General features: G+C 44.1%; 1 protein-coding gene across 2 annotated transcripts in view; it reads right to left on the bottom strand.

The window, feature by feature from the left end:
* The window catches only part of CEP120 (centrosomal protein 120), a 74,749-nt gene that overhangs the window by 31,060 nt on the left and 29,051 nt on the right, over nucleotides 1–14,638 (bottom strand). The window contains exons 1-3 of one of the 2 annotated variants that reach the window (XM_035099520.3): nucleotides 4,332–4,668; nucleotides 1,621–1,777; nucleotides 1,009–1,123 (exon numbers count right to left, since the gene is read on the bottom strand). In XM_035099520.3, coding sequence (XP_034955411.1) covers nucleotides 1,009–1,123; nucleotides 1,621–1,777; nucleotides 4,332–4,380 — 321 coding nt within the window. In that variant the 5' untranslated portion in view covers nucleotides 4,381–4,668. Of the gene's footprint in view, nucleotides 1–1,008; nucleotides 1,124–1,620; nucleotides 1,778–4,331; nucleotides 4,669–14,638 lie in introns of those variants that run through there. The other variant, XM_088652707.1, reaches the window with a different exon arrangement.

The following is a 14,638-nucleotide window of genomic DNA, read 5'->3' as shown; positions in this document are numbered from 1 at the left end:
TTGCCAAAAGGGAAGGGGAACGAACAACACAGTGGAGATTTCAGAGTGGGCACAACAGGAGCAGCATTGGATTGACTCTGCTACAGGGTGGATTTGATTTAAACCAAATTGATTTAAATCACTAGTCAGTAAGAATTGATTAAAATCTCTCTCTTTTTTTACAGAAAGACTCACTCCTGCTGGTATAATCTTAATATTTAAAACCAGATGAAGGTTTCATTTTTGGAATAATAAATTTTCAGAGTAGTTTTTACAGTTATATCAAAAATTACTGATTTGGTTATACTATTAGAAATGCATAGACACATAATTATAAAATTATGGTGAGGTTTAATAAGCTGTTTATATTTGGGCAACTTTTCTGCTGTACTTTATTGGAAGGAGAAAAACAAATATTTCCTTAATAACCATTTAAACAATTTATTTAACTAAAACAATAACATTATAGCATATGTATCCATGTTTGTTACCTGATGTGGTTCAATTTTTTTTAAAAAAAAAACTTAGACTGAGTTTTAGCACACATGAAAAATTTAAAACAAATCCTTATTTCCTGATGAAAAGCCTTTGGAGTATAATGTAACTTAAACTGAAGACTATATTTAGAAATATTTTTCCTCCAAAAGCATTTTATTTTAAAAATCGGATATAAATTTTAAAAATCTGATTTAAATAAACAATCGATTTTTTGATATTTTTTTTAAAATCAATGATTTTTATCCACCCTACTCTGCTACTGCACCCGACCTGTCCCAAGCTCTCTGCTGCCTTGCCCCTCCATGTAACCAGCAGCGGTGCATAGCTTTGGGAAACCAGGTGAACAACACTGACCGACCAGCTGATATTTGGTACAGCTCAGATACAGATTTACCACCCCAATAAGCAAATATGTCTAGAACCTGCCATTTAATAAGAGAATGAAAATCAAAACCATTTAATCTGGCCTATCTGATAAGGGAGCACACATTCATTTTTTGTGACATGTTTCAGCCGAGTTCTATACAATACCTGTTTCTTCTCTTGAGCAACTCTCAAATCTAGTATAATGTAACCTACAGGCTCTTTGGCGGAAGAGAGAGAATCCACAGAAAAGCATTGTAACTTGATAGGTGTACGCTGTAATCTGCAAGGAAATAAATGTGCAATACCATTAAGAATTAGGCATTGGAAGCTGTTATATAAGCTTTTGGCTCCCCAATGGTACACGCAACATCTTTACTGATAAAACCACCTAGATATGATCAGAAACAGTAGTAAATATTTTAATATATATTATATTGCAAGTATTTCTTCTCAAAAATGAGGAAACTTTAGCAATTAACAAACTAAGACATATAAAATTTTCCAACCTATCAAATAGGTTCCAGGTATATGGCAACAGTTAAATATAGGAAAGCTGGTTACTTTTTTTGGAGGTGAAAACACAAGAGTTTAAGACTGCTCTTTTTAGTAACTATCTGTTCTTTCTAGCCAAATGCTATAAAGAAAAGGGGAATGGAATACACCCATAAGCTTTCCAGTACAGTTCAGGCGAAGTTATTATAGCCATTCTTTACAAGATTCTAAATACATGCAGCAAGCACACACTCAAGCAATTCAGAAATCTTTTGAGAGAATAACCTGTGTTGGTGAAGCGCTTTCCTGTCAAGTTCCCAAGCTAACTCTGTGGCAAATTCAGGTTGATCAATATGTTCTACAGGGTCTGTAGCTAGAGTTTCACCATCAAACTTTGCTTCTACCACAAGCATATGTTTTGGACGTTTTGGAAAGTAACGCCCTGGAAAAGGGGGGGAAAGCACATTTATTAGATAGCTCCTTCATAAACAGCTAATAGTGTACTATTTAAGACATGATGTAGTTGCTTAATAATCACAAACTCCTGGGCACATTGCAGAATCTGATATATAATCAAAGGCTGTTCCTTGGTTACCTGTACAAACACATCTTTCAAAGAGCTAGCTCAATTTGGCATTCAAACACAAGAGCACATAAAGAAACGGGAAGTAGATCGCAACTAAAACTGCTTTTGTGCACAGTCTGCAGAGCACAAGAACTACACAGAGTAAGAACTACACCAAGAAAGTGACTGGGTTGTAACTGGCAGTCACTTGTGTGATAGCTTGGTTCATAGGAAGAGATTTTGATTTTCTGACAGCCAGCATGCTGACCCTCCAGCTTTCCACCTGGAGGGAATCATTAAAACAGTGTTTCCCAACCAGTGTGCCTCCAGATGTTTTGGGACTACAACTCCCATCATCCCTAGCTAGCAAGACCAGTGGTCAGGAATGATGGGAGTTGTAGTCCCAAAACATCTGGAGGCACACTGGTTGGGAAACACTGCATTTAAAGGTAAGGAAGAAAGGCTTAGGATAACTCATAGTGTTTAGTTCAATTCTGGTACACAAAACCAATTCCTGGGCTCAGAATTCTGTGTATGCCAATTACTGAATCTCCTGAGTTTAGTAAAAAAATGAGGCAGATCTTGCAAACTTTAAGTCTATGAACTTATTTAAGTTACACTGTGTTATATACACATACCACAGCTGCAATTCCTTATACCTGATCGCTTTGTTCACAAATTCCTCCCTTTCCTTTGCCAGCTTTTATGTTGTAAACACCAGAACTCTGCCACCTAAACGAGAAACTGAAGCCTGCAGAGAATTTACAACCTTGGACCTGAAAGCCTTAGTTGTTAGCTCAAGGACATGATGGTAAAGTGGGATGGTTAGCAATAGTTGTAGAAATGCTCGGACATGCTCTCACCCGTTTCCATTGCTTAATGAGTTGAAGATGCAACGCTGGTACTCTATATTTTCAAAAGAAGAAGCAGGAGCTCTTTCACCTGGTGTCAAGAACATGCAAAAACCTTTCCGCTTACAGAGGTGCCTAATCAGACCCTTCCAAATATAAAATCACCCGGCTGTCTCCACAGTCATTATTTACACAACCAACCACCACATGGTAAGAGATATTTTGGGCAGACTTAGGATACAATCCTATACATACAGACCTACCTAGGAGCTCAGTCGGTTAGAGGGTGGTGCTCACCATGCCAAGATTGCAGGCTCCATCCCTGTATGGGGCAGCTGAATATTCCTGCATTGCAGAGGCTTGGATCTAATAATCCTTGGGGTCCTCTAACAATGCTACATCTTGCTGAATTCAAGAGGGACTTATTTCTGAGCAGAGAATCACACTGTTAGGGGGCTCAACTCTCCCAAAATTGAAGTCCACCCTACAAGCATGGGTGTACCCAGGGAGCTGGCAGCTGTCCCCCTAAATCAAGCAAATAAATAAAAATACTTAACTGACCAATTGCATCACAGATAACTTGGTTCTGCCCACTCCTACCGGAGTGTGTGTGTGTGTGTGTCATAGCTGTCAAGTTCTTCCTTTTTTAAAGGGTCATTCCCTTATGCTGAATAGGCTTCCTCGCGAGAAAATGGAAAAATAGACAGCTATGGGGTGTGTGTGTGCTATTTGGTGGTTGTTTTTAGTTTGATTCCAAATACTGTGCTTTTATATTTTGATTTTGTTCTGTGAACTGCCCTGAGACCTCTGGGTATATAGGGCGGTAGCAACTACTCTACTCCAAACTTAAAAATGGAAAGCGTAATGCTGGTGGTCAACAAAAGAGGTTTAAAGACTCTCTCAAGGCAAATCTTTAAAAATGTAGGATAAACACCGACAACTGGGAAACACTGGCCTGTGAGCGCTCCAATTGGAGAACAGCCTTTACCAAAGGTGTCATGGGCTTTGAAGACGCTCGAACTCAGGACAAAAGGGAGAAACACACTAAGAGGAAGGCACATTTGGCAAACCCTAACCCTGATCAATTCCCACCCGGAAACCTATGTCCCCACTGTGGAAGGATGCGTGGATCCAGAACTGGCCTCCACAGTCACTTACGGACTCACTGTTAAGACCGTATTTATGGAAGACAATCTTGCTTGGCTACAAGTGACCACCAAAGAAGAAGAAAATATAATAATAAAGCCTGTCCCTCCCCCCTTAAACAAATCCTGGCTATGCCCATGCCCACAAGTAAAGGAGTAAAGGAGGATAAAACAGCCACCTTACATGGGGGCTCACAGCTTGAACCACGTCGCCCAGGTTCAATCCCCGATTTCCCAGTAGAAGCGGGAGAGACCCCCCTGCCTTAAAAACCCTTGGGAGCCGCTGCCAGTCAGTGTAGGCGACACTGCTCTCAATGGATGAGCGATCCAACTCACTTTAAGACAGCTCCCTAAATTATGGGTGGGATGGAGGCATCCATAGATGGGTCTCTGATCTTTTGACTTTTCTTTTTAACACCCCCCCCCCCGCTTTACCTTCCAGGATAGAAACCACAATCAGGAGCTGGTCGGCCCTTGTGCCCATTCTCCTCCAGGCGGGCTCTCGGCTCTGGCAGGCAGGGCGCAAGGCTCTCGCAAAGCTGCCCTCTCCGCGCCGGGTCCCCACATCCAAGCCGGTGACGAGGCCGGGCCCCAACGTCCTCCTCCTCCTCCTTTTTTATGGTCCCGCCGGCAGGCTCCCCTTTGGCGCCTCGGCCGCGCTTTCAAATCAGCCGCCGCCGCTGCTTAGCAACCGGGAGGCAGAAAGGCAAGGATCCGAGGCACAGAAAGACGGGGCGGGGAAGCAGATAGAGCGGCGCTTCCGGGATGCCGCGACAACTTCCGGACGCAGCTGCCTCGTCGTTTCTCCGGGCGCCGAAGCGCGCGTGCTGCAGCGCCACCTATGGGAGCGGCGGTGGGAAACGGGAGGAAATTTTCGAGGGCGGTCGTGGGGAAACGGGAGGCGAAGAGCGCAGGCTACGCGTTTGGGGCGGACGATGCCGAGGGAGGGAGGGGGATTGCAAGGGGAGCAGCTCAGCTTCACGTGCCAGCTGCTGATCTCAGTCCCCGGGCCCCGTGTCATACCCTCCAACAATTTATTGAATTTATATACCGCCCTATACCCGCGGTTCGCAGAATAAAATCAAGCTATAGAACCACAAAATATGTGATAAAAATAAGAACAACCCAATAACCCCCCGTCCCCCAAAACCCCCACATTTCTCCTATGAAAATAGGGACATCCTGTTCCAGCATGAGCATCATCATCATTTTATTATTTATACCTCACCCGTCTGACAAATGCTCCATCTGATGTAGAAAAATAAGGGTGGTTGGCTTTTGCTGCCCGACTCCCCAAGGGACCGAGCCCCCTAAGTCCATGATCGGTCAGAGATGAATGGATGACGGTAGGATGCAGTGAAAGCAAGGCAAATCTTTGTTTTTTCTGTTGCAACGGAGTCCCCTCCACTCCTTGCAAGGAGGCAAGAGAGACCCAGAACCTAGAAGGAACGTCTCTTTTAAGGGTTTGCCTTTTAGCGTGGAAAAGAAGAATTATTTCCATATCATTTATGTTTCGCTATATGAATGGTAATTTCCAGGATACATGGAACAATCAGTTTCTTTGGAACCCGAAAAAGAAAACAGAGAAAATTTTATTACGGCATATTCCTCATAAATATATTCCGTTTGAGCTAGTTTACATTTATATGAACACTATTGTTATTCAATTTATATTTAATTAATAATAGTGGAGGGAGGGGATATTTGAACCTCCCAGGATACTGGGAATGCAGGAACACAGGAACTTCAATATGAGACTGCAACCATTGACTTATAACTACTATTAGAATTTCACTTGTGGCATTTCAAAATATCATGCTACGGGTATTACCGGTAATTGGCTTGCCAATGCCAGGATTTTTGTGTTATCAACTGTTATGTACTGAGCTGAATCCTAGAACAATAGGATTCAGAAACAGCGGGAGCTACCCAATCCAACTCCAGGTGGAAGTGAATCCGCAACCTGATTGGCCTGCTGGAGCAGCCAATCAGGCGGCGGGCAGAAGTGAATCTGCTACCTGATTGGCCTGTAGGAGCAGCCAATCAGGCTGCAGGCAGAAGTCAATCCACAATATAATTGGCCCACAGGTGTAGCCCTGAAGTAGCCAATCACGCAAGGCCCATTGTGTAAATAATGTATATAAGCAGATGGTTTTGGGAAAAGAGCCATTCTTCTTCTCCTCTTCTCCTTGATGACTATGAGCTGAATAAAGAGCATGAAATTCACTCTTGACTCCGAGTACATTTCATCAACATACATGGTTTATTGTTTTGTTTTTGGGAGGGAATCACTACTGTTAGTAATCCGATTTCCACTCAATGCTTTTGCTGCAAGAAACTAATATGGCTGTCCCTCTAGAAAATTTATACCTTTTGGCTCTTTAGAATGGGTACATGTTAACAACCAACCCCCCCCCCCTTTATGTAACTACTGCTCTAAGATGGTTACCACTTTCATCTCCTCTGTCTCACAGTGGGTGGATCTACACACAGGAAAAGAAACCTTATAAATAAGTCAAATTAAATCATTATAACAAAATTTAAAAAACGCTATGGGAAATCACTTAGATTTTTTTGCTCTCTGGCGCCATCTGGTGTTGCATGTTTATAACACATTCAAAACGCTGTTTCTTGAGTAACGTAGCTGAGTCCAGTGTCTCTGTTTTCCCCACTCAGTTGGGTTGCCATCACTTTTCATACGTTTGTGATGGCATAGGAATATCACGTTGGCATGCATGGTCGCCCCGCCCTACCCCCATGTTCTCTTAACAATCCTTTGAGGTAGATTAGACTGAGACTTGCTGATGGCCTCTAAGGTGACCCACTGTGCTTCATAGCCAATTTCCTCCCTATTTCCACTTCTGCTGACTTGTTTCAATGCTGCAAGAAGAACAGTGGATTTGATTTGCAGTCCATTAAACAACACCCACCCCAGATCCTACCTTTCTCATGCAATTTAAGTCCACAGTTCTGGAGTCATCTACCTGTGAAGAGCTGCATTTGTTTCTTAGGGGAAGCAGGATTCATATATATATCCATACATTTATTTCCTGCATTTTTGTCCATTCATCATCCACAAATATCCGCAGTGCACACTTAAGTGATATTGGGACAATTGCCCACTGGTTTCGGATAATGAATATTTTAAATATATAAATAATAGATAATAATGCTAGTGCTGTTTAGCCAAGAATGTCCACGTGCTGCTGTTTCATTGCTCATAACAAGACATCTTGATTTTACAGGGAAACAGAAACGTAAGGTTTTATTTGAATATTTTCATGTTAGGGCCTGATAGTTACTGCCGACTGAGTGTGAAGGAGCCCCTGTTAATTCACAGCAGACAATTTGCTTTCATTTCCACAATTAATTATGCCATGCTCCCCCCCCCTAAACATTGTTATATGAGAAGCAATTGGACTGTCTACTCCAGGCGTGTTTCTAATTGTAGCTCTATATAAACAGTATTAATAGTGGGATCATTTGTGACCAACACTGGCAGAGGAACAGGGGGTGGGGGGAGTGCACTGCCCCCGCCACCATCGGGGAGGGGGGTGCCATCGTGGCCGCCCCCGGACACGCGCTGTGCAGCCCCCACCGCGCCGGGTGCCACGCCCCCAGGACGCACATCACGTCCCCAGGACTCATGCCATGCCCCGGCAGGTGGCATGTCACGCCCCCGGGGCGCATGTCACGCCCCCAGGAGGTGCGTCATGCCCCTGGGACACACGCCAGCCACGTCCCTGCCTGTTCTCCGCCCCCGGTGCCAGAGCATGCACCCCAATATCGGCATGAAGACATGAATGCGCAATAAAAAGCCTGTTAGGAGAGGCCCTTTGGAGTTCTCCCACGAATAAAGAGATCTGAGTATTTTTGGCCAAATTAAAAATCATCTTTAGGTTAGGGATGTACACAGACCGTCATTAGATGAGGGCAGGTTACTTTGAAAGCCAGAAATCCAAACATGTCCTGGCCTTCCTCAGATTCCAGTATACCACAGTCTCTAGAGTGGGTTCTATCCTCCAAATTCAACAGCCTCAGTTCGAAGCCATTTCTGATATTAAATCCTGAAATCTAAGACGTCACTCCAGTTCCTACTACAGAGGTACCTTGCTTCCCGGACGGCTTAGTTGACAAACAAATCGGCTCCCGAACGCCGCAAACCCAGAAGCAAGTGTTCTGGTTTGCGAACGTTTTTCGGAAGCCGAACATCTGCTTTGGCTGTCGGCATTGTTTCCGGGGCCAATTGGCCAATCAGAAGCTGTGCCTTGGTTTTTGAACGTTTCGGAAGTTGAATGGACTTCCAGAACGGATTGAGTTCGAGAATCAAGGTACCACTGTACTTCTTTCAATTTACTGGTCATTTTTGAGATATCACTCTATAATGGCTGAAGCCCATTCTGGTGCCAGATCCATGTGAAGTTGTTTTAACAGTTCTCCCCCAATAAATCTAAAGTTATTTTTGCGGGAGGAGCTTAGGGAGCTTGCAGACCCTCCAAGTGATCCTTTTTTCCAGGGACAGTCCCAGATTCACAGAAACTGTCCCACTTTCTGATCTGGTGCCCAAATGTCCCGCTTTTCCGCTTAGGACACCCCTATTTTTATTAGAGAAATGTTGGAGGGTATAGGGATATGTGACCCTCGAGCCAAGGAGCAACTCAGTCAGATGAATGGGGTATAAATAAATGCAACAACAACAACAACAACAACAACAACAACAACAACAACAACAACAACAACAACAACAGTGTAATGGAATAGGACACCCCTATTTTCATTGGAGAAATGTTGAAGGGTATGTACTTGAAGTCATATTGGTACCTTCCACACACACACACCCATCCAGCCCATCAGGGTTTAGCACAGCTCCTGACTTTAGATGCCATTCATGCAGTTGAAAAACCCCTGCTACATACTTTAGTTGGGATTATATTTCTAAACACCCCTCCCCTCCAAGTACATGGTATGGATCCAGCTGGTTTTCAAGTGAGGAGTAGAAGAGTTCTCAGATTAAGTAACCATCACTGTCTGATGGTGCCTCTTCTTTAGTAAAGAATTGCAGATAAACTCTAATACACATTTCCCTAAGGATAGCAAAGGTTGGTATTTTTTTGTACAAACAATGAATCAATTTCAATCCAATTTCACTTGTCTCTCTTCTTCTCCTCCAAAGCACCATCATGTCTGCAACACCACATTAAAATCTTTCTACTTAATTGACAATTCTTTTTAGTGCATACTCTGTACAAATTAATAACACTATGTTACCCATTTAGCAGTGGAATTAGAATCACAGCAGTTTCTTTCTGCATCTATCATGTAAAAATCAAATTTGCCAGTAGCATCTAATATTACTCATCCACTGCCCTAAGCTTCATTTCCCTTCAACTCACCACATAATCCTAAAAGGAAGGGCTTTTAAAATTTTCATATATACAAATTATCACTTGCATTTTAAAGAACATATTCAATAGTAGATGCTAAGTGAAATATTTACAACCTGTCCTTTACCTCGAACACATCATGTATTCCTTTGTGGAATTAATTATCCCATAAATATGCAAACTACAACTGACATGTTATTAAAGACGTTAATTCACTGGGTGGTTGTTGTTTTTCCATGTTAAAATTCCTGCATTAATTAGGAATCTTTTTCTTGGTGTGTGCCCCCCCCCATTTTCCACGATTTCTTTTTTTGCAGAAGTCTTCCATGTGCTTAAAATCCAGTTCTTGTGTGAAAAGATTCCATCACTCAACTTTGTTTGTCCATATTCCAAGACAATAATGCCCACTCACATTATAAAGAGCTCATAACCCATCTACTCTCAGCAGCCAGAAGCATCATAGCCAGATACTGGAGAGACCTGCCAGAAGTAAGCATAGACCAGTGATGGCCAAACTTGGCCCTCCAGCTATTTTGTGACTATAATTCCCATCATCCCTGACCACTGGTCCTGTTAGCTAGGGATGATGGGAGCTGTAGTCCCAAAACAGCTGGAGGGCCAAGTTTGGCCATCACGGGCAAGGACTAATGGTATCAGATAGTATGGGAAACAGCCTTATTAGAAAAGCTAACCAACAAACTAAATCTGACATGGGGACAAATAGAAGAAGACGCCTTCACCCTGATATTGCTCCCCTTTTTCACATACACAGCCCAACAAGACAACAACAAGAACCCGCCAACAGCATTGAATCAATCTTGCTAATTTGATCCAAACACACACACACCGTAGCTGTCAACGTATGGACTGGAAAATGAGGGATCAGCCCGATAAAACGCCTCACTCAGTGGCTGGCTGCTCGCTCACTTGCCGATTGCTGCTGGCGCTGCTCATGTCCGGGGCACTGGAAATCGCTTCTGAGCATGTCTGGACATGCGCAGAAGCGATTTCCGGTGCCCAGACATGGGCAGAGCGGCACCAGAAATCAGTTCTGTGTATGCCCGGGCATGCACAGAGGTGATTTCCAGCAGCAATCGGCAAGTGAGCGAGCAGCCAGCCGCGGAGTGAGGCATTTTATCGGGCGGCGGCTGGCTGCTCGCTCGTGGGGGGAGGCGCCGAGTGGAGCCTCCCTGGCCAGCAGGGAGAGAGAGGAGCTGCTTTGAAACCTGGGGAATTTACGGGATATCTACAATCCAGGATAGCGGCGGGAAACGGATTGAAATAAGCCATCTTCTCCTCTCTCCCACCTCAGAGTCAAGTATGGCACTCTGCTTCCAGGATTGCTGGAATAACTGACCCAGCCCGTGCAGAGATTGTCTGAGAAGTGGGGCAGGAGTCTTGTTAGAATGAAGTTATAAACTCAAACAGAAAAGCAGCTGGTACTTGTTGGGGCCCCCCTAACCAGTTTAGCCCTCTGAGGCCTGGGGCAAGTGTACCCAACTGCCCCCCACCTGTGTATGGACCTGCCCACCATCTCGCAAGTTATCTTGAATTGCTCTTTTCCATACTATCCAAGACATCCCATAACTTCCAACAATTCTCCGATGAAAATAGGGATGTCCTATTCAATAATAATACCCTGCCCATCTGACTGGGTTACCCCAGCCACTCTGGGTGGCTTCCAACATATATAAAAACAAAATAAAACATTAAACATTAAAAAAAAACCTTCCCTTTACAGGGCTGCCTTCAGATGTCTTCTAAAGGTTGTCTAGTTACTTATCTCCTTGGGCTCGGGGGTCACATAACTCCACCCCCTCCAACACGTTTCTAATGAAAATAGGGGTGTCCTAAGGAAAAGAGGGGAAATGGTGCTGGAGGAGACTCTTGAGAGTCCCATGGACTGCAAGAAGATCAAACCTATCCATTCTGAAGGAAATCAGCCCTGAGTGCTCACTGGAAGGACAGATCGTGAAGCTGAGGCTCCAATACTTTGGCCACCTCATGAGAAGAGAAGAATCCTTGGAAAAGACCCTGATGTTGGGAAAGATGGAGGGCACTAGGAGAAGGGGACGACAGAGGATGAGATGGTTGGACAGTGTTCTTGAAGCTACAAACATGAGTTTGACCAAACTGCGGGAGGCAGTGGAAGACAGGAGTGCCTGTCGTGCTATGGTCCATGGGGTCACGAAGAGTCGGACACGACTAAATGACTAAACAACAACAAAGCTGAGAAGTAGCTTGCACAATAAAGACGGAAAGTAAAGGACTTTCATCACACCTTGTTAATGCAAAATGCCTTTACTTGCAGAACTAACGAAGGGTGCAAAGTATTTACATTTACATGCTTATCCAAGCATGGGCTTCATTTTTTCTAGTTGAAGATTACAGCTTCTTCCTTTAACATTCAAATGGTCTCGTTCTCTCTTTCTAGTACGTACTTGCACTCAGCCTTCTGTATGTGACCCATCTAGGCCATGTGGTTCCTTCTGAGAGGTTTCCACTTCCTCCTTTCAGCAGACTTCTCCTTACTGCTTCTTTGGGAGAACATCAACTTCTGTACTTCTTTCTGCTACATCCGTTCACAAAGATGCATTAGCTTTCCTCTCCTCTGTTGTGCTTGAGAGAGAGAGAGAGTTATCTAACACGGAAAAGACCCTGATGTTGGGAAAGATTGAGGGCACTAGGAGAAGGGGACGACAGAGGACAAGATGGTTGGACAGTGTTCTTGAAGCTACGAACATGAGTTTGACCAAACCGCGGGAGGCAGTGGAAGACAGGAGTGCCTGGCGTGCTCTTGTCCATGGGGTCACGAAGGTCGGACACGACTAAACAACAACAACAACAAGGAAAAGTGGGACATTCTGGGATCAAATCAGAAACTGGGACTGTAAATCCAGGACTGTCCTTGGAAAATAGGGACACTTGGATGTTCTGACATCCAGATTTGTTTGAGGGTGGATGAGAAAAAGTTGTGACCTATTAAATGCTATTAAGTGGAACAGTGTAGCATAAAATCATGAAGAGTTCTGAGGCTCGTGTATTATACTGTGGTATGAACATTCTTTGGGATAAAGCCCACTTTGACAAATGCACGAGGCCATTTGCTGCACGTTTTTGAGCATTTCATTTTGCTGAGAAATACCAAGCAGAACGTGGCTCTCTGGCTTCCTTCCTACCATTGCATTGGAACAGCCCCTTGGTCTGCTGTGCTAGGCGCATTTCTATCACCATGTTCCTGATAAAATAATTACTGTTTCACTAGTGCATATGTGTTCCATACCGCAACCTTGATCTTTTCCCCAGCTGATCTTATAATAATTACCATCTAAGAAAATCGCCTTTGTGAGACATTTGTGTACAGAATGTCAAAGGACTGCATTTCAGCACTTTAGCTAATGACATTATGTTCCCATTTAGGATGTGATCCAACCCTTGCGGAAGTCAATAACTTGCTAAAGCAGTGTTCCTTGGTCTTTATGAAATCCATTTCTCTCTTTCTCACATTCACTCTCACACCTGTAAACTTATTAAATCTTCCATATACTCCCAGTGTAGAAACCTAATCGGTTAAAGGTGCCCAGATACTGTCCCCTGTGCAACTCAATTCTCTACTCTCATCTGGAAAATATGTCCCTTTTTAATGAAATATTACCTTTCACTGGGGAGGGGTGTATATAAATCAGGGAATGGGTACTAATCCAGGACAACCAGTCATGGGTATATAACAGAATATGATGTGGTTTGCTAGTGGCAACTGCAGGTGCAGAGGGGCAAGGAAAAGAGTGGAAATATATAGTGTTAGACCTTTGAAATATCCATTTCTAAGTTCCTTCCAAAGTTCCTCTATTCTCCTAGCACAGAAAAAGACTACACATTTGGATTACTTACAAACTCTTCAAAGGTCAGGTTCATGTTCTTTTCCATACATCAGTCAGAAAACATAGGCAGTATAACTCGGCTTAGTTACAGTGGTGAAAGTTCCTAAATTATTGGTGCAGGAACTCAAGAGTCGCTTGTAAGAGCCATTCAGTCTCAGAGCCTGCATGTCGAGCTTCTCTGGTAGACTGGGGTATAACAATAGGCTTGATTACCTTCCTGTCAAGGTCAGGGGGAGTTGCCTAACTAAGCCTGGCAGGACAGCTTACTCTATGGCATTAACCCCTTCATGCATTAATTAGATTTAAGCATGTTGGCTATAGGAGGCTGGTAATCCCAGAGTGTTCCTATGTAAACTAGACAGAGCATGATGCAGTCCAACCCTGCACAGCACCTTCAAGATGGTTAAGGGCAGATGACTGCTCCTACCAGCTCCTGGTATGCTTTGGCATGCACAAACCCTTATCTCAGTGCTGGTTACAAGGAACCAGGTCATTTCCAGAGGCTGGCGCACCCAGTAGAAGCTGCTCTGTTAGAGTGAACAGGGCACTGCCCCACCAACCTCAGCCTGCCTTTGCCTGTTTGTCTTCTTACTTAACAATCAGAGCAGGAAATGGTGCTGCCTGTCAGCTTCCTCCTCCTGAGTCTCAGTGTTGTCCTTCTAGGCCTCAGCAGGGAAGAAGATAGAGACAAAAGTCGAGTTAGTTGGTGCCATCTACTGTTTGGCTCCCTGCCTTCTGCCCTGTCAGTACTAATGAGTGCCAGCTGCCATTGGGAATGCCCAACCTGTGGCCTTCCAGATGTTGTCTCTCATTAGCGCCAGCCATGGCCAGCGCTCAGAGACGATGAGATTGATGGCCCAACAATACCTTGAGGGTCACAGGTTCCCCACCCCTGCTCTGGATAAACCAATTCTACCAAAAAAGAAGAAGAAAAGTGGGAGGGTGAGAAGGAACAGGTTCTTGTGCTGTATAATAAAATTTCTGACTGCTACATTCAAGGAAAGGAACAAAGTAATTAACATTTAGACTGGGAGGGTGTGGGCGGCTCATAAATTTACACTCAGCCCATAACCCTATTGATTTTGAAACTGACAAAGTGCACTCGAGTTCATGATAAATAGTTGAGCAGTATGAGATCTTAATAAACTTGATTAGAAAAGTCCTTAGAATGATCAGAGTTTCTTTAGGAGTCACAGTGCTTAGAAAGCCTTTCACAGCTGGTTAGAGGAACTTGTAGAAGTTTATAGAATAAGGTACAGCAGCTAAACACACAAGATAATATCAAGCCAATCTCCTTTATTGGTCTCAGCAGCCCGGGGCAGTTGGCTCTGGCTGGCTTCAGGAGCTGCTCGGAAGTCCCCATCTGATGGTGGTGCAGGGGCTCTAAGATGCAGCTTCCGGGCTGCCTCCACCTTCCCTAGCCCCAGCAACTAAGCTGTGAAGGGAGGCTTCATGCTGCCTATTGGAGCAGCCTCCC

This window comes from Zootoca vivipara, chromosome 10 (genome assembly GCF_965207765.1).
Source record: "Zootoca vivipara chromosome 10, rZooViv2.hap1.1, whole genome shotgun sequence".
Classification (NCBI taxonomy): Eukaryota; Metazoa; Chordata; class Lepidosauria; order Squamata; family Lacertidae; genus Zootoca; species Zootoca vivipara.
This window is presented reverse-complemented; position numbering and strand designations above follow the sequence as displayed.